At 56.8% G+C, this 23,575-nt stretch overlaps 1 protein-coding gene across 1 annotated transcript in view; it reads right to left on the bottom strand.

The window, feature by feature from the left end:
• The window catches only part of ITPK1 (inositol-tetrakisphosphate 1-kinase), a 74,718-nt gene that overhangs the window by 43,933 nt on the left and 7,210 nt on the right, over nucleotides 1-23,575 (bottom strand). Inside the window, exon 2 of the mRNA XM_040975128.1 lies at nucleotides 6,437-6,461. Coding sequence (XP_040831062.1) covers nucleotides 6,437-6,461 — 25 coding nt within the window. The remainder of the gene's footprint in view (nucleotides 1-6,436; nucleotides 6,462-23,575) is intronic.

The following is a 23,575-nucleotide window of genomic DNA, read 5'->3' as shown; positions in this document are numbered from 1 at the left end:
CACTGGAATCACCTCCTGCATGGCCCCCATCAGGCCCCACGTCAGAGCAGGTGGCCACTGGCTGCCAGGGAGTCCAGTGTTCATTCTGGGCTTGCTTCACCTGTGCTGGGACAGCCTGTCCAGCTCTGGGACATCTTGCAGGACCTTGCCCCACCCAGCACAGCCCCAGAGTGGCAGCCACATTCCCAGCAGAACCGCTGTCCCCAGCTCCTCTAATTGTCCTTTCCTTCTAAGTACAAGTTCCATGGGTACCTTCTAGGGTGGCAGAAAACCCGCCCAGAAGTGGAGGAGGAGGCGCTGGGGAAACGCAGCCCCTGCTCTGCAGGAGTGCGTGTGCCAGGATGCCTCACTGAACCACAGAACTCCTCCCCCAACCCTGGGTGTCACTGCTACAAAAAAAACAACACCTTGTGGTTAAGATGTTCAAACCCAACATCAGAGGCCCTGAACCCAACATCCGACTCGGGCTGACTCCAGCTTCTAGCTAATTCATAGCCCAGGAGGCAGCACTGCCAGAGCCAGCCACTGGGTCCCTGTCAATTACATGCGATCTAGATTGGGTTCCTGGTTCCCGGCCCAGTCACAACCATTTGGGACACCTGGGGTGTGAACCATTTGAGGTACCAGCACCCCATGAGCACCAGTTTGAGTCCTGGCTATTTTATTTCTGATCTAGCTTCCTGCTAATAGCCTGGTAAGCCAGTGCAGGATGGTTGAAGTGCTTGGGCTCCTACATTCACATGAAACACCCAGAAGAAGCTCCTGGCCCCTGGCTTCAGATGGGCCCAGCTCTGGCCATTGTAGTCATTTGGGCAAATCCACGACAAGCTCGGGCTGAGGCCATGTCTGGCTCCGGGAGCATGGTCTTGCCTGCAATACTGCTTCTCCCCTGGGGCTCATCACTGTTCAGAACAAAACTCATTTCCCTCCACACCTTGGTAGGTGCCTGGAATCCTGGATGCCAAATGTCATCCCCACTTTGATGACAAAGAAGATGAGATCTCACAGCCAGCAGGTCTCTGGCTTCCACAAGAGTTGGGCAGGCCAACACCTATCTCCACCCACTCCCCAACTCTGTGGCTGTCCTCCTTGGAGGTCTTGGGGTCTGGTCTGCTGGAGTCTGAGGCAGGCTCAGTGGCCTTTATAAGGTCATTGCCCAGCATGGAGACCACCAGGACACCTGTCAGCAATTCACCCAGCTAGAAGGATGCCAGGCCCCCATGACAAAGGCCCAAAGGCAAAGCCCAGTGCCATCCCTAATGGGCCAACGCATGGCTCCAAGTGCCTGGTGGCAGGAAGAGAAGGAGGGGATGATATGTGCAGGCCGCAGAGCCTAGCTATGCCCCAGTAATCCAGAAGCAGCGTCCAGTGAGAGGATGAGGCCAGGAGGCCAGGGTGCCCAGAGAGTGTGAGTGGCAAAGGGACCCCAGCTGGGGAATGACCATTCATTGCCTTCATTTCCACACCTCTTTAAAAAATTATGTATTTATTTAGTGATTGAAAAGGCAGGGTGACCAAGAGGGACAGTCAGAGAGTGAGTGTCGATTTAGTAGTTCACATACCAGCTGGGACTGGGCCAGACCGAAGCCAGGAGCAGGAATTCCAACCAGGTCTCCCATGTGGGGGCGGAGTGGGGAGGTAGCCTAAGCACGTGGGTCATCTTCAACTGCCTTCCCTGGCACATGACTGGGCAGTTACATCGAAATGAAGCAGCCAGGACTTGAGCCAGCAAGTAGAATAGGCGGTCAGGTGTTATTTTACGTACTTTTTAGAACCTTCTGGAACCACGGACAAACACTGTGTAAACAAGTACATTTCAACCTGGAGGTGGAGAAGCTGGCATCTGCAGCCCTAGAGGAAGGCAGGTGACACAACCACCTGATTCCCCTTGGGCACTCCATGAGGCAGACAGGTGCTGGCACTCCACTCACCTGCCTGAACGGGCTGTCTGTGGGGCATCCAGGTCCACTCTTCCAGCTACTACTCACCAGACCCCAAGCCCTGGCACCTCGATCACAAGTAAGCAGTGTGAAGGCTGCCCCACCTCTTCGTGCCAGAACCATCTCCTGCCACCTCTCTCACTGCCAGGAAGACTCCAGCCTCCAAGTCTGACTTGGCTCCCCGCCTTCCAGTCCAGCCTGGGGAACCCAGTCTGGCATCCCATGGCGATGTGCACTTTTCCCGCCCAGGTGTGACCTGAAGAACAGCTGCTCCAGCTCTCTGGAGGTCTGGCCCACCTCCCATCCTCTCGGCTCTGGTCTCTGGCTCCAGCCAGCCCAAGCTACCTTGTCCAGCCTCTGTCAGTGCAGGGCCTCCCACCTGCATAGCCCATTCTGAGCTCCTGCTCCCAGCTGGCAACTGTGCCTGATTCATTTCATGCCAGGAAGGTAAATGGCCTTCCCTGGCAGGCCTGGCCTCTGCCGGTCCACTCCCTGTGCTGACCCACTCTTATTACCGTGCAGTCCAGCTGCCCCGCTCACTGAGCTTACCCAGGAGCTCTGCACCTGTCTTCCCTGGGACCCATTCCCACACCAGTCTTGGCTCATGCTCTTCCCTTAAACTCCCACTGTCAGCCTCATCCCAGGCCTGATCGCCCACCACCAGCGCCTCCCTGAAAGGCTGGCGCATGCCAGGGTACTGCCCCTGCCACACTTTTGCAGATGGTGGAAAGGGGGGTGCTAATTTATTCACTGGCTGCCTGGGACAGTGGGGCTCCTGACCCTGGACTGTGGAAGGGGTGCAGGGGATCCAGAGCTGGCTTCTGCACTCACTGCTCATTCACATGTTGTAAGGAAAACCCCAAGCACCCATCTGCTGTGAAAGGCAGCCCCAGGCACACGCCAGAGCAGTGGACAGGGTGATGGGCATGCCAAAGCAATCTCCATGGGCGTTTCTGGGTCTCAGGGGAAGCACGGGCCAAGCGCAGGTGAGGCAAGCAGCTTCTGGTGGCCTGGGAATCAGGCCTGCGCAGTCACTGCAGGAAGACATCTGCCTGCAATCCTGGATCTGAGATATCCCCGTCATGCCAACAACCCCACCCCCATCCCATAAGTGTTTAAAACTACGTGTCCACTTGCACATTTCTAAGACTACATCAAAATTTCTCATCCCAAGTTTAAATGCTTTCAGAGGATGTAATTTCCAACATACTGTAAATATTAACATTTCTGAAACAAAACTGTTACTCTTTCTCTTTTAAAGGGATTCAACGGACTCTAAATCCTGGAACAATTTGAGACCCACCCTCATCCATGTTGAAATCACAGAACCGAGGTCTTCTTCATCAGCCTTGAACTTAACAATATTCTTTTTGCTCCAATTTCCAACCCACCTCCTTTGGCAATGTTTACCCTTCCATGGTGGATTTGATGGATCTCACTGGGGAAAGTCTGCCACCCTCTGCAGCTTTTCCAGGCCCATTAGCAGCAAGCTGGGTCTGAAGTGAAACAGCCAGGATTCCAACTGACCCCTATAAGGGACACTAGCTCAGCAGGCAACGGCTTAACCTACATTACAAGGCCAGCCCTGAGCATAAAGCTCTTCCATGCTCAAGTTCCCTTGTAGATTGAATTCTTAATTACCATTCCAAAAAACCCTCTCTGGGAATCTCTGAAGACAGTCACCAGTTGCTGAAGTGAGACAGGGTCTGTCAACGTCTCCATCCTTTAATGCTTGCAGATGCACACGATAAAACTGCTCACCCAAATGAAGAGAGATGAGGAAGAGGCGTTTATTCTAGTCAACTCCGCGAATGCCCTGGAAACCCGAGCCAAGGAGGACAGCAACCTGCTACCTTCAATGCCAGCAGGTCCTCTTTTGATTCTGATACAAGCAAGGAACCAGAGCTGGATCCGCATAGCTCACAGGACTGCACGGGCTCCCCTGTGACTCAGGGATCCCATGCACAGGCTGCAACCAGGGTGATGCTCCTGTGCAGTGCCAGCTTCCCCGAGGGCCAGGGCTGCTGTCTACTCCTTTATAGGAATTAACTTGTCCTTATAAAGATGCCAGTGTAACCCTCATTTCACACAAGGAGTAGTCAGGCCACTAGCCTGGGATCACACAGCCAGGGACTTCACCCAGCCAGGTAGCCTTCTTCCCTCCCTCAACTGCAGCCTCTGCCCCTGCAAGGGAGGGGTGTGGGTAGGATGTGGAAGTGGTCCTCAGGGTGGCAAGGAGAGTTGAAAGTGCTCCTTCCGGGCCCGGCGCGGTGGCACAAGTGGTTAAGGTCCTCGCCTTGCACGCCCGGGATCCCATATGGGCGCCGGTTCTAATCCCGGCAGCCCCGCTTCCCTTCCAGCTCCCTGCCTGTGGCCTGGGAAAGCAGTCGAGGACGGCTCAAGGCTTTGGGACCCTGCACCCGCGTGGGAGACCCGAAAGAGGCTCCTGGCTTTGGATCGGCATAGTATCGGATGTTGTGCTCACTTGGGGAGTGAATCATCGGACGGAAGATCTTCCTCTCTGTCTCTCCTCTCTGTATATCCGCCTTTCCAATAAAAAAAATAAAAATAAATCTTAAAAAAAAAAAAAAAGAAAACCAACATGGCCAGGGAGCAGCGGAGGGTCTGAGAAGTGTGCTCCCAGCCAGGCCTCAGGGAGCATTACACAAATGATTCTCTAAAGCAAGCAGGCAGCACCCATGCCTGGCCACGCAGTTCCCAGTAACCAGGAAGCTGTCGTTGTCAACCACGGCTAACAAGACCAGGAGTCTTTCTCACATCTCTCTAAACCCTCGGAGAAGGTGGACGGAGAGGCGTCAGCTCCATGGGATTTGTTCATAGAGGCTGGAGGGGGGACGCGGTAGGAATCATGCTTTGGGGCTCCACTCTGGTTCCCAGCTGCCACCAAAATAAAGAGCAGGCACATCCAGAGAGTTCTTCAACCTTCTCCCACTTGGCACATTCTAAAAGCAATGGCTCAGGTCACCGGGTCCACCCACAGACCCCTAAAAGCAATGGCTCAGGTCACCGGGTCCACCCACAGACCCCTGGTTTGTCTCTTGCACGCCTGTTGGGGACGAGAGGACACCCTGCCGGCTGCAGGTCAGGATGCTGTGTGTGAACAGGAAATCAGAGATGGACGGGAGAGCATCCTTAGCTGCAAAATCAGCGCAACCACTGTGCAGCAAAATAGCACCTCTAAAAGTAGCTCCAGTGGTGATCACCCCAGTGGGCTCCCCCACACAGCTGCAAAGAACCACAGGGGACCTCCTAAAACCTTCCTTCACAAAACAAGCTCCAGCTCCAGCTCACTGGCAGGTGAAAACACAAAGGATCCATGCACTTCCAGCCAGCCATCAATCAGAACAGGTGCAAGCAGGACCTGTATCCTAGAGCAGGAGCTGTCCACCAGCAAGCCTGCAACCACACCACCTGTGTCCACACGCCCTGTGCCCCGGGCAGGCATTGTCAATCAACTGCCAGCCTCACTCATTCACAGATTAACAAGGCGGCTGGCAATGAGCAATCTCAATGGGCTAAATCACCGTGGCCTGTGACACCAGTTTCCCCTGAGCAACAGTTTGAGTCCCCATTGCCCCACTTCTGACTAGTTCCCTGCTAATGCACCTGGCAAAACAGCAGGGATGGCCTACGTGCTCTGGCCCCAGCATCCATATGGAAAACCTGAATGGAGTTCCTGACTCCTGGCTTCAGCTGAGCCAAGCCCTGGCTATTGCTACCATCTAGGGAGTAAACCACCAGATGAAAGAGCCCTCTTTCTTCGCCTTTCAATTAAACAAAAGCTTAAACAATTAAAACAAAAACAAACAAAAAAAGAGGCAGCCACAGCCAATCAGAAACATGCCCCTTAGCCTCTCCTGAATCCCCCATGTCCTCCATTTGAAGTATAGGGAAATCGGGCCTATAGAAAGGCTCAATGTGGAACATTGAGGTCTCACATGAGGTAAAGCTTCCAGAAACTACCTCCCCAGCCCAAAACAAACCTCAACTGCCCACTAAAAGGTTCAACCCACAAATTACATCCCCCAAGCCTGCAGAAGACAAGAGAAAGAATGCAGCCAGCAGTGGCAGAAACACACAGCCCCCCAAACCACAGGGTCCAGGCTCAGCAAGTCCTCCACTGGCCCCTCTGGGCCTGGATCACTGGCCCAGCCCCTCCCACCTACCCTCCCACCTACCCACCCATCCTTCCCACTCCTCCATTCAGCTTTCTTTCTGCGGCCATAGAGTACTTGACCCAAGCCAAGCACCACAGGCAGGCAGGTACCACAGGGGACCACACAGGACAACTAGCTGATGGCCACTTCCCCTCATCACAGCTCACCGCCACACCCTCCCAAGACTCCCAAACCCACCTTCTCCCTCTCACCCACTCCCCCCACCAGCAAGGCTGCAATGACCACCCTAACCTCAGCCCCGGCCAAAGCCAAGCCACAAATGAAGATGGGGGCAGCGAGGACTAGGTCTGTACTCACCTGCACGACTTCAATCCCACGCTTCCTGCAGAGGAAAACAAACAAAAAACAAGTGTTACCCAGCAGGTAGGAGGCAATCTTTCCAGAAGATTCTACAGAGCTCATGGTGACAAGGGGAGAACTGGTGGCACCTGAACTTATAGGTCAGGTTCATGAGCAGGTGCAGCTGGGGTCCTGCAAGGGTCACTGGTAGCAATCTCCCTCTCTGAAACCCGGCCCAATCCCCACTGACACAGTCCCAGTCAGACCATTCCAAGACCGTTCCCAGCACTGACTCACTCCAGCTTATATCTAGCCCTGCCCATGGCTTCCCAGGTCTACCCTGGCCTAGCTCACACACAGGCAGGCAGCCAAGGCCTTCCCAGACCCCCATCCTCACAGCACCTGGCCCAGCCAGGGACATAGCTGTGGTCACACATGTAGTCAGCCCCAGCAGCACCTGAGTGAGCCCTCCAAGGGCAGGAAGACGCAGGCCCAAGACAGCAGGTCCACCGCAGTAGTGCTCAGCTCCCCCCAACTCCCCGCCAGCACCATGACAGGACTCTGAGCGTGGGTACCCAGGCTGAGAATCACAGTGTCCAGGGCTCAAAGGGATGGGCCACCGGGGCCCATGCAAGGGGACAGACAGCATGGCGAGGAACCTGGGCCACCCCACATCACCTCAAGCACCTGTGAATGCCTCACAGCCCCCTCCTCCTTGGTCAACCTTCCGCCCATTGTCGAGGTAAGAAAACGGAAGCATTAGGGTAAAAACCTGACCCAGGGCACTGGACCTGCCAGAGGGGAGCGCTCAACCCCAAACCACTGAAGACAGAACCACCCAGAGGATGGGTGTGACCGCTGGGCTGAGGTCTCAGTTGCCTCCAAGTGCCTCCCAGCAGCAGCCAGGTGATCCGGCGCAAGGTGCTTGTCTGCTACCAGGCCCGTCAACCCATGGTCACCGCTCACACACAGCTCCCCTTCCCCCAGCTTTGAAAGCAGATGGAACACATAAAACAGGAAAGCCAGGCAGGGGAAAGGCAGGCTGAGAGGTTAAGTGAGGTTAAGCTCCCGGGATCCCGTACAGCCCCTCTGGCAGGAAACAGGTGAGTGAGTGGTACAGCTCCCCCTCTAGGCCCACTGCCGACCCCTTGCTCCCTGCCCCTTGTGCCGCTGCCACAGCACCAGCCCCACCCTGCGGGGGCCCGGCAGGGCAGCAGGGGGCTCCCTGCACACACTGAGTTCAGAGGCAGGTGCAGCAGAGTACAGAGGAAGGCAGGGCCGGCCTCAGCCTCCAGGATCTCAGGGCACAGGGGGGCAAGTAGGCAGGCTGATGCACGCCAGAACCCCACACACACTGCCACAACCTAAGCATCTGGATTCAAACCCAATGGAGACCGTCAGGGACAGCTGGAGCATGAAGCAGCAGATGGGAGCTCATCCTGTGTGTGTGTGTGTGTGTGTGTGTGTGTGTGTCATAGAGATTTCCTCTCTCTGCCTCTCAAAACACTTTTTAAGATACTGACTCAGGGTCAGTGTTGTGGTGTATCAGATAAAGCCGCCACCTGTGGCAGCAGCTTCCCACAGGGGTGCCGATTTGCGACCCGGCTGTTGTACTCCCGATCCAGCTCCCTGGTGACCTGGGAACAAGACGGTTCAAGTACGCAGGCTCCCTACTCCTGGCGTCACCCTGGTCCAGCTCTGGACACTGCAGCCATCTGGGGAGTGAACCAGCCTATGGGAGATCTGTCTCTCCCTGTCTTCCCCCGCCCCCCACCTCTCTGTAACTGTGAATTTCAAAGAAACAATTTTTTTAAAAAGCTGACCAAAGGTCCCCTCAGAAGCTTTGATGGGGGAGGGGGTCTGGGACCTGGCCTGGCAGAGGGCGGGCACTAGCCCACCTCCCAGGTATTACTCAGGAGCAGCTGTGGATCCAGCCTGTGGACTCGTCCACAGGGAGCAGCTCCATCTGACTAGCCTTGATACACACAGAAGCAGGGTGGGATGTGCTGGGGGTGGGAGGACAGGCTCGGGGGGGCACCCCTTTCAGGTGCCACGGAAGGGGTCAGGGAGAGGAGGGTAAGAAGTAACCCATCACCCACAGGGGTGTCAGAAGTCATCAACAGCCCAGGACTGAGTTGGATGGACAGTTCGGGGGACCAGAAGACAATCCAAGTGGCCGCTGGATGTGGAGGGGAGATGGGTGAATCCCTGAAAGGGCAGACAGACCCAGCTGTATGCCGAGGCTCAGCTTGCCCATCCACCACGTGGGGAAGATGATGGCAGCCCGCTGGCCAGGGCTCAGGCAGGTAGAGGCAGTCAGTGTCCACCCAGCATCCAGCTCCCACTGGGCACATGGCTTCGTTATTTCTGCTTGGCCTCCCAAGCACCCCTCCCTCCCACCCCACAGGAGCTGGAAGGGCTAGGGCTGAGGCAGGCAAAGGTGCTGCCTAGAAATAACAGACACAGTGGCAGCCTGTGAGCAGCCAGAATCAGGATGAGCCAGGATCACGCCAGAAGAAGGGACCACATGCACCACAGTGGGCCGTGCCTGCGGGTGCTCATTTCTGAGGTTTCAGCCTTGCAGAGGCTCTGAGCACTCATGCTATTCCATGGATCAGACTTTTGGGGGGCCCAGCAAGACCTGTCTAGGCAGAGGTACGCACACAACACAGGAAATGGAAAAGCAGGAGAGGTGGGGTTACGCAGAGACGTCCACAGGGGAGGAAAGTCCAGGGACAGCTGGGGCCAGGTGTGCACCCAGGGTCTGGGGAGCAGGCACTTGGCACGGCGGTTCGAGCTACACATTACACACCAATCTCCAGCTCCCTGTAAGAAGCACATCTAGGAGACCCAGACAGCACCTGGCTCCGGCCCGGGGACTGTGAGCACTCGGGGAGTGAAGCCTCTGTCCCTCTCGCTGGTGGATGGTGACGGGTGTTGGGTTTGTCACAAGGCAGAGTCACTCTGCCAGCTGAGCACTGGCCACACCATAATAAGGGTGGGAGTGTGGGGTGGGGCACACAAGGCCTCCAGGGACTGACCAGTCCCTTGGTACAGGAATTGGGCCGGCAATGCAGACTCACTGCCATCAAGGGGGAAGGAGCAAGAGGCTGCATCTGCATGTAGCTCTCTGGGCGCCCGGGGAAGGGAAGTGTGTAACTCCACAGGAGGAAACGGGCAAATTCTCTGCTAACGACTTGTAGCACAGAGGCAAGGCCCTGCAGCACAGTGGAGGAGCCAAACAACCTCGCAGCCTCCCCTCTACCCTGCCTGCAGACGGCGCCTCCCCAGGACTAGGGGTTTCTGAGCAGGTAACAAGGCTGCCTCCCTATCCTGGATGTGCAGAAGCCTGTGTGGTCCCTCTGCCTCACATGCTGTCCAGCCCTACCACCTGACCCCCCAGCCCACTCCTGTGAAGAAAAGGCCTCACCCACAGCCCTGAGTGGGACCGCCTGGCCCCAACTCTGCCCTCTACTGGACTCTGTGTCAGTGGAGGCCTCCAATTCAGGCAACCCTCCTCCACTGCACCCCAGTCTTCAAGGCTGGGCAGGATCAAGCCACGCACCTTGGCCACCAACACCTGAACCGAAGTGACTGTGATGCCCCAAGGTAAAGCATTCAATGGCCAGGACCTGGCTCTCCAGCCACACCCTTCGGTCTCAGCAAGGTGGGTATAGGGGATGCTGGTCAGAGCCACCTGCTTGGAAAAACCGTGGCTGAGCCACGAAGAAACCATGGGTGCAACTTCCCAACCAGGGGCAATAGGAGTTCCTAGCCCTGAGACTTCCAGCAGTGCCTGATGACACTGCTGGTATGACCAGGGAACGGAAGGCCCATAACACCCAGGAAGACCCCCAGAATGAATAATTATCTGGCTTCAATCATCTATTGCACAGAAGCAAAGGAGCGCTGTGTGCAGGCAGTAAGCGCTGCACTGGGATGTGGCCCTTCCTCTGCATGGACTGCCTTGCTCAGACGACAAACACCTACCATCCACCAGAGAGGCCCCTGCCCTGCATAAGCACACATCACTGAAAACACTCTAGGCTGGCACTCTGGCTTAGGGGTACCCTGACGCTGGCCCGTGCCACTGTGCCTGCTGCCTGAGGCTGACAGGTGCTCCACAAACACTCAGCAAATGAGCCTCCAGCCGCCCCTGCCGGCCGCCCGCCATGTAGCATTCCTGGTTCCCTGGCAGATTGTGTGTGGCTGAGGTTGTAATTCTGAGTTTCCGCCTATTAAGCAGTGCCAGGAACTGAAATGGCCTGATATAAAGACAACATATGAAATGAATTTTAAAGCCAGTGTAAACAGTGGAATTGTTTGGACAGCTCAGGAGAAGAACCAGAGAGACTGGCTACTGCCATCTCTCATTTTATTAGGGGAAGGGGGCATCCCTCCCCTGACTGCATAGTCACCAACCACCCTAAAGGATGGCCTTCCCATGGAAGGACAGCCGGCGGGCTGGGGAGAGCATGCCCCAGCATCCGGGTCTCCCTCAGGGCAGATGCAGCAGCCTGAGTCAGTGCTACCAGCAGACCTAGAATGAGCCAGTGGGGTTCCCAGAAGTGGCTCACCTTCCTGGAGAGGCTCAGGCATCAGGGTGGGTGCAGGAGTTGGCAGCAGCATCCTGCCTGGGAAACCCCACCCCTGCATCTTCACACCTCCCCCATGTTCAGAACCTGGGGCCCAGCCAGGGGGTATAGGGTGTACGGGAGATCCCCCCACGGTGTTTGAACACTACATTCCACCCCTCCACTAAGGTCTCCTCCCTTCAAGGCACTGGACTCCAGGCTCTGCATCAGAACCCCAAGTCCTCCCCTTACATGTCTGGGACTCCCCAATCAGGGCTGGGAGTCGGGTAGGGGAAACAGGAGAGGGCACTGCAGTGAGGAAGGGCTGCTAACCCCTCCCCTACCCCCACAGCCAGCCAGCCTGCCCAGGGCGGATGACGCAGTGAGTCCCCTGCACAGCAAGCCGTTTCCTAATGCCGGGAATGCAGGCTTTCTAAGATGGGTCTCAAGAGCGCCTTAAACTTCTGCAGGCAATGAGGCAGAAATTCCTGAGTGCCGGGACGCGTCCGACCAGGGAAAAAGTGCGGGCAGGCTGGCGGGCAGGAGGGGCTGAATGTTCTAGCACCTGTCTGCAGGGCAGCCTGTGCTGTGATAAGAGCAGCCCAAAAACATGCCCCGATGAGGGCCATGATGCCGACAGCCCCCAGAGGCTGTTGCAGAGCAGCTCAGGTCAACCTCTTTCTGCCCACGCATTTCCCCACCAGCCAAGAGCCGGCAGCTGCTCCCAGCCCCTGGACTCAAGACCACAGGGAAGATTCTCCAAGCTCCTGAGGTTTTGGAAGCCTCAACGGAGAGTCTGCTTATCTGATGTTCATCAGATGTTTGCCGGCCTTCCTACCAGGTACAGCCCGGGCTGGCCGGGGCATAGTCGGTAGAGTGTGTGCTCTGCTCTCCACTCTGTGCATGGGGGCGGGGAGCGGAAGGAGGCGCCCAATGAGATTCAGCATCTGGGGGCCAGCAGGAGGCACAGGAAGTTCCTGAAGGAGCTGCTGAGTCCTGCACATGCAGCCGGGAGGGAGCTCTGGGCATTGCAGCTTCCCAGACCCTTACCAAAGCCACCAAACTGGTGTCACAGCAGAGCAGGGCTGCGAGTCAGGTGAGGTGTGGCACAGAGCAACTTGCTCAAGACCTCACGTCCCAGGGCAGAAGCCCTAAGCAGTCAGGTAACAATAAGTGTATGTGATTTTGAAAAACATTCACTGCCATTTATTAAGAGGCAGTGTAACAGAGAGAACGCAACAAACAGAGACAAACAGAAGAGAGGGGGTGGACAGAGAAAGCAATCTTCCATCTGCTGGCTCACTCCCCACATGACCGCATGCCCAGGACTCGGCCAACTCAAAGCCAGAAGGCTGGAACTGCATCCGGTCTCCCACATGGGTGCAGAGACCCAAGCACTTGAACCAACCTCTGTGGCTTTCAGCAGGGAGCTGAATTAGGGGTGGAGCAGCAGGGACTTGAGGTGCCAGTGTTAGCAGCAGTGGCTTAACTTGCTGCTCCACAATGCTACCCCCTCACTGGTCAATGAGGAGGGGCAGAGAGTGGCAGAACCTGGATCTGCTGGCCAAACGCTGGCTGTGCCTCTGACCCAGCCCTGGCCCTGTGTCCCAACACTACACTTAGCTCCCTTGGCTGCCACAAGTCCCACGAGTGCAGTGGCCCAAATACCACAAGCGTATTCTCCTGCGGTCCTGAGGTCACGAGGCTGAACCAGGTCGGCAGGCCACCTGCCTTCTGCAGACTCCCAGGAGGGGTCCCAGCTCCACAAGTGTCCGCATTCCTTGGCTCCTGGCCCTGTCACTCATGCTGCAACCTCTGCTTCCACGGTCACGTCTACTGCTCTCTGCCCTCTCCTATTCCTTCATGATCACAGCAGTCCCCACATGGGTGATCCAAGCCAATCTTCCTGTCTTCAGATCCTTACCTCAGTCTCACCCACAACCAGCCCCTTGCCTACCGTCCTTCCCGGCCAAGGGGAAGGACTGCAGAGATTGGTTGGGGTGGCTAGGGCCTTGCCCCATTTGGCAAATGAGGTACCTGCAGGCCTGCCACCCACAAAATTTGGCCACAATGAGTGGGACAGAGATGGGTGAGGATTCGTGCCCCTTGGTGGCCAGCAAGGAGTAGGCTGAGAGTCACCTGGACAATGGCTACAACCACACACTGCTCCCATGGACCCTGGTGGGATCCATGGGGAAGGGAGGGCTTAGGGGAATAGGATGACAGAAACCCCAGGCCTGGGCTGTAACTGGGGGAGGGGGTGACCAGCCGACCCTTGGGCTCCCTTTGAGTTGATGACATGCCAAAGCCAACTACCTCCCAACTCTTGAAGGCTACCCAGCCACATCCCTTAGCCTTGCCCAGTGGCTCAGGGCAGGAATATTCTTGAAACACAAGGGCAGTTGAAGCCTTCGTGCCAGGTAGGCCTGCAGACCCAGCACAGGCACACCAAGGCTTTGTCCAGCTTCCCATCTGTAGCCTGGGGTCCTAGGCCTGACCCCACCCCCAGTGCGTGGGTCCGAGAGTCCCATCTATCCCTGGACAGCAACCTGCATCTCCTATCTCAGAAACAGATGCCACCATGGCTCCTATAGCCCAGCCAGGGGCTACATTCCTCCTCCACTCCTCCTCTCCCCTTCTCCCAGGCAGGCAGCTTGTTGTGGACTGGAGAGAAATGCAGGGAGAGAATGCCCAGGGACCCCAGCGTCCTTCCCAGCCCCCTATGCCGGCTGATGGCTGACGGAGTACGAGCATTCCCGACAATCAGCTTCCAAATGCAGATGTAATTTCAAGTGTTCCTCGCAGTATGATTACAGCGTCAGCCTCAAGAATGCTTTACTGTTAGCCCAGCTCCGCCAACCCCTGCAGGCACACAGCAACTAGCAGCCAACAAAGGCGCCAGTGCCAGACGGCTCCAGGAGCAAGCTTCCGGCCACCCCAGGAAGGCACAGCCCAGGGTACCGGGAACAGACTCGGTCCACCTCCTGCCTCTCTGGCCGAGGGTCCTGCCAAGGAAGACACCAGGTACAAGTTTCTTCTCTCTCCTCTCTGCTCTCTCAACTTAAGATCCTTGATGTGCAGACCTAAATGCCAAGAGCAGCCAGGCCCAATTGCCTCATAGTCTGCCTTCCAAGGGCCAGGAACGGCGGCCCAAGCCTCGTGTTTCCTCATCTGTATGGTGTACACAACTACTGGGGGGACTGAGCGACAGCTGACACACAGACAAAGATGCAGCCCTGCACAGGAGAGGGCCACAACACAAATACCCTGATCCTCCAAGCACCTGCAGAAGAGCTAGCATGGTGCCATTTCAAAGATGAGAAAACTGAAGTTCAGAGAGAAATGCAGAGATGGGTTCAAGATCACCAACAAAGAACCGGGCCTCCAAACCCCAGACCGAGGTCCTAAGCAGGAAACCAGTGGCCCACTTGCAAGCAAGCTGTCACCAGGGCCCAGCGTGCACACGTGGAAGAAAGACAGCAAGCCAGGCTGCCCACTTCTCACCATCGTTACAGGATACCAGACAGTGCCCGGGGGGTGAACTAGGGGCACACGCTGGGCACAGCTGGCACTCAGAGCTACAGGGAAGCCCTGCCAAGCTGGAGTGATGTGGTCCTGGCTGATGCCAAGTAGGCGGGCCAGACATCCACCCAGATCCCGCAGGGACCCCCTTTGCCATGGCCTCACTGCCCAGGCCTGCTCAAGCTCCAGGCGCCAAGCAGACTCCAGAGGGTGGTGCTGACCCAGTGTCCCTGCCTCAAGAACTCCCAGGAGGCCCAGCAAGCTGTCCCCATCATGGAGTCACCATTCTCCCGCAGGGCGGAGCCACACAAGGCACCATCAACCACGGGAGCCATCACGCCCCAAAGGAGCGTCTGGTCCCGTCTGGCTGACGGCAGCTGGCCCTTCCTGCCATGGCTCTTCCTCCCTGACTCTGGTCTTCTGCATGCTTGTGGCCATATGTTGCTGACCAGACAGCACGGGGCTCTGCTCTGGGCACCGCCCACAGCTAGGCACCGGAGCTCAGCATGCTCACTGAATGAGAGCCAGGAGCTTGTGGTTCCGTGGGAGTGGACACCACTCACACTTGAAGGAGGGCGGCCTGGGATGGGGTCCCCAGCACAGGCACAGAGCTGGAGGCACAGCCACCCCACTACCCTGTGTGCACACTGTTTAAGGCCTCCAGCTGCCCCTGGGGGGAGGTGATCAACTCCCCAAATCCTCCTGGAAGGATATTAGGGGATTCCAGCTCAGGCTCCAGACAACACTGTACCCTCAGCCAACCCTGGCGGACCTCTCTCTCTTTGTCTCTCGGCCATCCCTCAGGGGTTTCTAGTGTCTTCACTGGAGATACACCTCTGCCTACAGACACCAGGGTCTCCCCATCTTCTCCCTGCCTTCAGGGGAGGCAAAGGGATGTCTCTGGCTGACCTGAGAGGCATCACCCAGAGCAGTGGGCATCACCAGACACATATCACCCTCCAGCTCCATCAGTACAGCCCTCACGTCACCAGGGTTTGGTGCCTGCCCTGTACTGAGTCCCACCCAGGGACCATGTCCTGCCCCTGCACCAGCCTATGAGACGCACCAGTGCCATCCCCAGCTGAAGCTTGGCTGTCAGAGACCTTTCAAGGCTCCAGGTTTTTCAGCAAGGCAGCCAGGATCTGAACCTGGAAGGTGCCGCTTGGCTCCACACGCAACCTGCCGTGGTGGCAGAATAGCTGTGTCCCCACTGCAGTTCCACGCTACCTCCCCTCGACCCCCCCGTATCAGGAATCTCTGCCCTTGGTCTAGGACCAGGAACAGGAAGTCTGAGGTAGCTGTGGCCACTGCTGCTGAGGCAGGGACACCAAAGCACGAGCTGCCCACAGAGCAGGCCAACCCTACGGCCCGAGAGAAATCACCCACTCTGAAGGAACACACATGCTGTCAGTGCGGGCATAACATATGGGACGGGAGCTCCTGCACTCCCCCTCATGTCACGGCCCACAGAGTCCTGGAGACTCCAGCCCCAGGGACTAGCATCTGAGCGAGCGCTTAAGACCCCACCAGGGATGCTCCCATCACCCTCAGAGGGCCTGGGTTCAAGTCTTGGCTCTGCTCTCAATGCCAACCTTCAGCTGCTCTCACCTGCCAACCCTGGCAGATCGCCTGCCCCTCCACTGCCACCCTCCTTGCAGGCCTCACTCCCTGCCAGGCACCTTTGTTCCTTGTGCACTTGCTGCTGCTGGTCCTGCCACACACAATACTCTGGCCCCAGCCTCTCTCTGGCTAATTCCCTTCTGCCCTCAGGGTTTTGTCCATCTTGACCACTGCTCAGCTACACTCCCCACCTGGCCAGTGTGCAGGGACAATAAAAGACATGTGGCAGACCTGCAGCAGGGTGCTGCGGGCCTGGGACCAATCCAGAAATGCCACAGTGAGCAGCAATTAATTCCAGCCAGGGAAACTCTCATCTCCCTTCTGTAAATCCCACTGGCTCACCCTGTGAGAATGTTCTTGAACTTGGGGCTCCTATATTCTACCATCTTCCTCGTCCAGCTCATCATGGGGAACTGCTACATGGGCAATGCAATGCCAGCCCCAGACTGAGAGCAAAGCTCACAGCCCAGTCTCCTTGCTGAGCACCAGGAGCACCCAGCTCAGGCCGGGCCACATGGGGCTCCTGGGCAGCTCTCTGAATGAGGGACTGATGCTCGCTAGCTGTCAGGCCCCTTCAAGAATGAGCACACAGAGGGCCAGACATCCCTCTGCAAGCCCAGCCTGGCACCAGCTGGGCACCTGCCAGCCACTAATAAGAGAGAGCCCACAGGCCGCCCCTGGCGGTCACGCCTTTTAGCCACAGGGTTTCTTATGCTTGATTCCTCCATGTCTCTGCCCTCTGCAATGACTTTGATGTTCCCATGGGGGAGTGGACTTATTTTTCACCCTTGGAATTGAAACAGGCTGTATGTCATCTTGTTCTGGCCAAGACGGCACAGAGGAGAAACGCCCACTGTTTCCTGGACCCCCAACTTCCCGCCAGAAAGCAGCTCAAGCAACCTGCTGCAGGCTGAGACTCACGGCTGGGCCAGCCCTGCTGTCCTGGGTCGCCAGAGGCGAAGGCCCGGTTACTGGACAGCACCTAAGCAGACACATAAGGGAGGTCAGCCAAGGCTGGCTTCAACTGCCAACCCACAGGTCGGCAGGCTCCACAAATGGTGGCTGCCCGAAGCTGCCGTGTTTCAGGGCGACACCTTATGCAACATCAACTGATAAAAACCCTGCCTTCCATGTGACGGAATCAGAGAGGGAAGGAAGACCTCTTCATTCCCAAAGGGATCTGGGCAGCAGCACCAACACCAACAAGCAAACGGGAGCTCCTCCCAGCAGCACTGGGATTGCAACATCATAAATCGCAGTGTGGATATCAAAGACATGCATTCTGCAGAGATCAAAACAACCACTCTCCAGTTACACTTTACATCCAGGTGTGATGATACAGCTGCATTTTTTTTTAATCTTTTAAAAATCATACTGCAGTTTTTACCTATGAAATTCTACTTCTGAGATCTGCCTCAAAGTATAGGCATGGTAGGGGCGTAGAATAAAACAAGAGCAGCCAGGGGTTAACAATGGGCTTTGACACAGCCTCATTTTACTGCTTAAAATTCAAGCATGGGACTTGGCTGAGGTGACCATGCTCCACGCAGAAGCTGCAGTGGGAGCTGAATTCAGCTCTGCAAGACCCACAGACCCAAAAAGGGAAGAGAACACACAGAAAGGAAATGCAGCTGCGGGTAATGTGGGCTCGCGTGAGGGCCTGGCTGGGTCGGCAAGGAGGAAAGACAGTGGGAAGGGACGCTGCCTGCTGGATGCTGCAGGAGCTGCTAAGCAAATCCAGACTTGCCTGGTCATGCGGAGGACCCTGGTCAGCCCCCAGCAGGCCCTAGTGCTTCACCCTAGAACCTAGAGTGAAAAAAAGAAGGGGTGAAGGACACCCACCAAGGCCACAGTCTGAGGGCTGGGACCAGCAGCCCTCCCTTGGGCCAGTTTTGAGCAGAGACGAGAAGCAGTTCTAGAACGCCTCTTTGGCTAGAAAAAGTAAACTCGGGCAAGAAGGTAAGTTACAACCAGACGGCCCCTTATGTGTCATAAGTCACCTCTGATTATGTGTCCCCATCCCCTCCGAACCCCCGAACCACAACTGAGTGCTGCCCACACCCATCTCACAGACGGTCCTGCACCTGCCCAGCTTGTCATTTCCCACGCACCAATGGTGGCACCCTGAAGGCCTGTTCCCCAGAAACCTGTGCCAGGGACATACACACATAGGGCAGAAGCTAGGGGCACCTGCATGCGCGGGAACCCTTCCTAGCCCTGAGGAAAGGCATCTCCTAGCACCTCAACCCTCCAGCATCATTGCAAAGGTCTCTGTGACCTGAATGTGCTTGTCTCCACCACCCTGGTACCCCCCAAAAAAGCCCAAGGTTGAAGCTCCAAGCCCCTCTGAGGTGACACTGGGAAACAAAGCCTTTGGGAAATGATCAGTGTCTAGAAAGCCATGAGGGTGAGGCCTGCTGGTGGGGTCCCTGGCAGCCTCTGCAAGCTGGGAAGCCACACCTGTCCACACTTTGACCCTGCACCTGCATACTACAGAAGCTTCCCAGGGCATGGGGTCTGTCAATGCAGCCCAGACCTAGCAAGACTTGGGAGAGGGGAATCCACAGAAGAGATTCCTGGGGGCCAGGGAGGAGGCTCTGATTTCTGGGATTGCAAGAGAGCAGGCGAAGCTGCAAGCCCTGATTAATTCCCGGGCACCAGCAGGGTCAGGTCCAGAATCTTCTGTGTGCTCTGTTAAATGATACAGCACTGGGCACAGGCAAGATACTGAGTATGTCAAACACGGCACATGTCAGAGACTACACAAAAGGTAGCAAGCAGCTGCCTATGGGATCTGGGGCTGTGTGCCCTCCATGGGGTCTGGGACTATGTGCCCTCCATGGGGTCTGGGGCTGTGTGCCCTCCATGGGGTCTGGGACTATGTGCCCTCCATGGGGTCTGGGACTATGTGCCCTCCATGGGGTCTGGGGCTGTGTGCCCTCCACTTGGTTGGACTATTGGCCATGTGCAATATTCCCTGCTAACCAAGTTGTTTCATTGCTCCTCCCAGGCCTGCCCAAGGGAGACTGTGCAGGGCTTCCAATGCCAGGTTTCCCCCTTTGAGAGCCACCTGGCCCCCAGAGCATTTGCCCAGCTGCTAAACCACCACAACCTGGCCACCCACACTCCAGCAGCAGACTTGGGGTACCTCCTCCAGCTTTCAGTATACCCATGCAATAGTCGGGCCAAACTGCAGATATACCAGCTAAAGAGGAAGTGCCGGGTCCCAGGCTGACCTCCCAGGGCCTTGGCACCAGGCCTCATGGCTACTTGCTTTCGCAGACAGCTCTAAAGAGCCCAACAAGAGCCTCCCTGGCACCTGGTGAGGACCAGGGCAGCAGCCCATCACCTACCCCCTGCACCCAATGCCCTGTGGATCACAGCCTGGGAGAAGCAGGAATACAAGCACAGGTCCCTCCTGGCCAGGGCAAAGGGGCTCACATGCTCACTGGTTCCAGAAAGGAATAATGAAGGACCCAAACCCCTAGCCAGGCCATCTGGGGAGTGAACCAGCAGACAGAAGATCTTTCTCTCTGTTTCTCCTTCTCTCCATAAATCTGATCTGCCTTTCCAATAAAAATAAATAATAAGATTTTTAGTTTAGTTTATTTTTATTGGAAAGGCAGATTTACAGAGAGGAGAGGCAGAGAGAAAGATTTTCCTTCCATTGGTTCACTCCCCAAGTGGCTGCAACAGCCAGAGCTGAGCCGATCGGAAGCCGGAAGCCAGGAGCCAGGAACTTCCTCCAGGTTTCTCACACGGCTACGGGGTCCCAAGGCTGCAAACCATCCTCTTCTACTTTTCCAGGCCATAAGCAGGGAGCTGGACGGGACACGAACTGGTGTCCATAAGGGATCACAGCGTTTGCAAGATGAGGATTTATCCACTGAGCCATCATGCTGTACCCTCGCCCAGGCCTTGAGATGCCATATGCAGCTCAATATTGCCAGCTGGGGTGACAACCCGCCACATAAGATACACAGCAGAAAGGCTCAGAGGCTAAGCCACATGACCCTAACTCAGTCACAAGTACCTGCTCCTGGTCCAGAGGTTCCATCACGGGCATCCCCCACTCTATGACCTGTGACAGCATCCCCAAGAGCCTCCTAGCTTTGTGGGGTCTCTGGAAATACCTCACATCAGCAAAGTGCCAGGGCCTCATGGTGACAGGCAGTGAGGAGGCGGACAGGCTGAACAGAGCAACAGGCCACACAGCCTTGGCCTCATAGGCTCACAGCAGGAACACAGCACAGCAGGATCCCACACACACACACACGCCTCCCCACCCTGCCGGGAGCCTGGGAATCGGGCTGCAGCAACGTGGACAGGGAGCCCTTCACACCCCAGGCAGTCCAGGCTCAGCCCGTACAGCACAGGCAGCTATGTAGGGTTGGTCTCCCAGCCCCAGTGGGATCGGCTGAGTCAGTGCGAGAATTTCCTGATACTCTAGGTGAACGATGCATCCGACTGAATCTGACGAGGGGAAAGAAGGGTCAGCAGCTAAGGAGTGCTGAGGGTGGGCTGCTGGAGAAGACCTGAGACCCAAGGGGGCCGGCCTCCACCTTCATCTGCAATCCCACTTTGAGGAGGGGCGGACATACAGCCTCCCTGAGCCCAAGTCTGTGCCCGGGGACTAGGAGCTGCACTCAGCACCGCATCAGCCACAGACCGGAGATGCTTTTTCCAGGGCCGAGCTGTGCCTGCAGCAACCGCAGCGGCTGGCACTTGGCACAGCCAGTGAGGCATTGCTTGGGATGCCTGCATCTATGCACATCCAAGCTCCTCTGCTTCCAACCCCAATTTTCGCTCGAGCACCCTGGGAGGCAGCACTCCCACCCTCATGAAGATCTGGACTGGCTCCTGGCTTCGGCCTGGCCCAGTGGGCATTTGGGGAGTAAACCTACAGATCAATGAGCTCTCTCTCTCTCAACAGCCCTCCCTTGGGGAACAGAATTCCCTGCCTGCTCCACCTTCCTCACAGGCAGGGTCACCCATGGTTTACAGGCAAAGGCTGAAGGCTCGGGTGCAGGGTAGTAAGGGCGCCTGCACGCCAATCTGCTGGTACAAGCTCAGCTCGGCCACACCCAGGTCAAGGCCGATTCCATAGGGAGTGGTACCTCCTCCCCACAGGACCGTGGTGCCAGGGCTGCTGCCCGGGCCTGCCCACACCAGGACCTGAACAAAAAGCCCACAGCTCCTCCTCTCCTCAAGGACTCCGTAAGGGCTATCAGGACTTCCAGAACATGTTGCAGAAAATAAGATTTAATGGGGGCAATGCCAGGTTCACATCAAAGCCTGCCCTCCCCACTATGCCCTGCTGACTCCCAACTCAGAGCTCACTCTACATCATCTTCCGGGCCTCTACTTCCATGTCTGTATGATGGGTACAAGCACACAGCAAACCTACATACCAACAGCCCTGCATCACTTTCTTCCTCATTAAGGAAGCCAGGAAGCCAGGATGCTGGCAGCGCCCAGCCTGGCACACTGTGGGGAGCAGCTGCCTGGTGGCTGGACCACAGCCCTCAAAGGATTCATTCAGGATGGCCTGGGGCCCGAAGGAACCCTGCAGTGACCGGAACCCAAGAGTGGCCAGTAGGCAGTCAACAGTCAGAAGGGCACACAGCATGAGTGTGTGAAGGAGTGCACGGGGCCTGGCCTGCTCCATCCCAGGGACTGGAGAAGGCCCTGGAGTCTGCCCCGGCCAAATGGCCCAGGGTGAGGACCAGAAGTTCCACGGCTGGGTGGAAGTAGGGTGTGAGGCAGAAGCGAAAGTAAAACTGCCGCGGGCAAGTCCTCTCTGTGCCCCAGCTCGCCACCCCGCCCCCACCCTCCTGGGAAGCAGCGAGCAGATCACCGATCCTGGCAGACAAGGCCTCCTCTATCCCTAAAAACACACAGGGCTGAGGAACACGGTCTGCCTTGGGCTGCGGCTTGCACCAGAGACCAGGCTGGGGATAGTAGGAGGAAGGGGAGGTGACACTGGGGGAAGTGGAACCCTGTAATCTACAAGGTACTGGCTGCCCTAGGCCTAGGCTGGGTGTACCATGCCCATTGTGCCAACAGAGGAATAGAGGCTCGGTTATCTGCAGCCAGCTAGTCTCATATGCCAAGTTCAAGTTCACTGTCATTCCCGACCACCTATCACCCCTCCGGGTCCACCAACTGCCCATAGAGAAAGGACCCTCTGGGGACCCATGTTGTGGCCAACATCCACACCGCATACCGATATGCAAGTTTGCATTATGACTGCTCCGCTTCCGATCCAGCTTCCTGTCGATGCAAACTGGGAGGCCGTGGATGACGGTTCAAGTACTTGGCCACCTGCCACCCACGTGGGAGCCCAGACTGAATCCCAGGTTCCTGGCTTGGGCTTGGCCCAGGTCTGGCTGTTGCAGGCATTTGGGGAGTAAACCAGTGGATGAAAAATTTCCCTCTATTTCTTCTCAGTCTCACAATCTATCTGTCACACTGCCTTTCAAGTACATGAAAATAAACATTCAATTTCTTTTAAAAAGGAACCCTTGGGTTTTTCTCTGATCCCAGCTGAGTACCACATGATGCTAATTCAAAACAGAAGCATCCAGCAGCAGAGCACCAAGAGCTAACACTCCCAGCTCTGCCACTCACGCCAAGCAGTCCCCAGGTCCCCTAGCCCCTGCCCAAGCTGCAGGGCCCAGACCATGGCGCCCAGCCCAGGACAGGATCCCACTATCCTGAGACTGCTGTGGCCACTGACAGACGCAACAGCAGGGAAGAGCAACACAGCCAGGCCACCCCAAAAACCCAAAGCCACGGGTCCCCAGTGACCCCAGGCCACACGCAGACCTTAACCGCGCACTCAGGTTTGCAGTGTAAACCACAGAGGCAAACACCTCCCGGCTATGTCATCACCTCTCCTACCCCGGGCTGGGTAATCAGTGTCACATCTGGCCTGGCCGGTCCCCAGGAATGTCAGCCGCGCGCAAGCAGCTCCAGGATCCACCGGTCAGCACACCCTAGGACAGCCAGCAGCTACAGGCAAGACATCATCAACACCGGGCAGCAGCTGGCAGAGCTGGGCAGGCGGCCTGGAGCAACTGCCCTGCCTCCCTCCCACATGATGGGGCTACAACAATAGGGGTGGTCAGGTGGTTGTGACAGGACTGGGGTACCCAGCATGAGCCCTGGGGAAGGTGGCCTGGATCCCTGGCCTCTAGCACACTTGAGCCCCTGCGCATCTGAAGCATTCTGTCCCAGAACCCCAGTGTGTCCCCATGCTTGTAGTGCCGGAGAATTGGCAAGCCCATGTCTCACAGGCAGGGTGGGCTCAAAGACCTTTGAGTCGTTACCAGGTCCCCAAGAGTCACCTGTGTTAGGCAAATGTGGCCCAACACTGACCTAGAGGGACAGAAATGACAGCCAGAGGCACGTTCACCTGGGTCAGCCACTGGAGGCCTAA

This window comes from Ochotona curzoniae, unplaced genomic scaffold, assembly GCF_017591425.1.
Source record: "Ochotona curzoniae isolate NIBS_2020 unplaced genomic scaffold, NIBS_Ocur_1.0 contig_2688, whole genome shotgun sequence".
Taxonomy (NCBI): domain Eukaryota; kingdom Metazoa; phylum Chordata; class Mammalia; order Lagomorpha; family Ochotonidae; genus Ochotona; species Ochotona curzoniae.
Note: the sequence above shows the minus strand (reverse complement) of the source record. Positions and strands in the feature narration are given on the sequence as shown.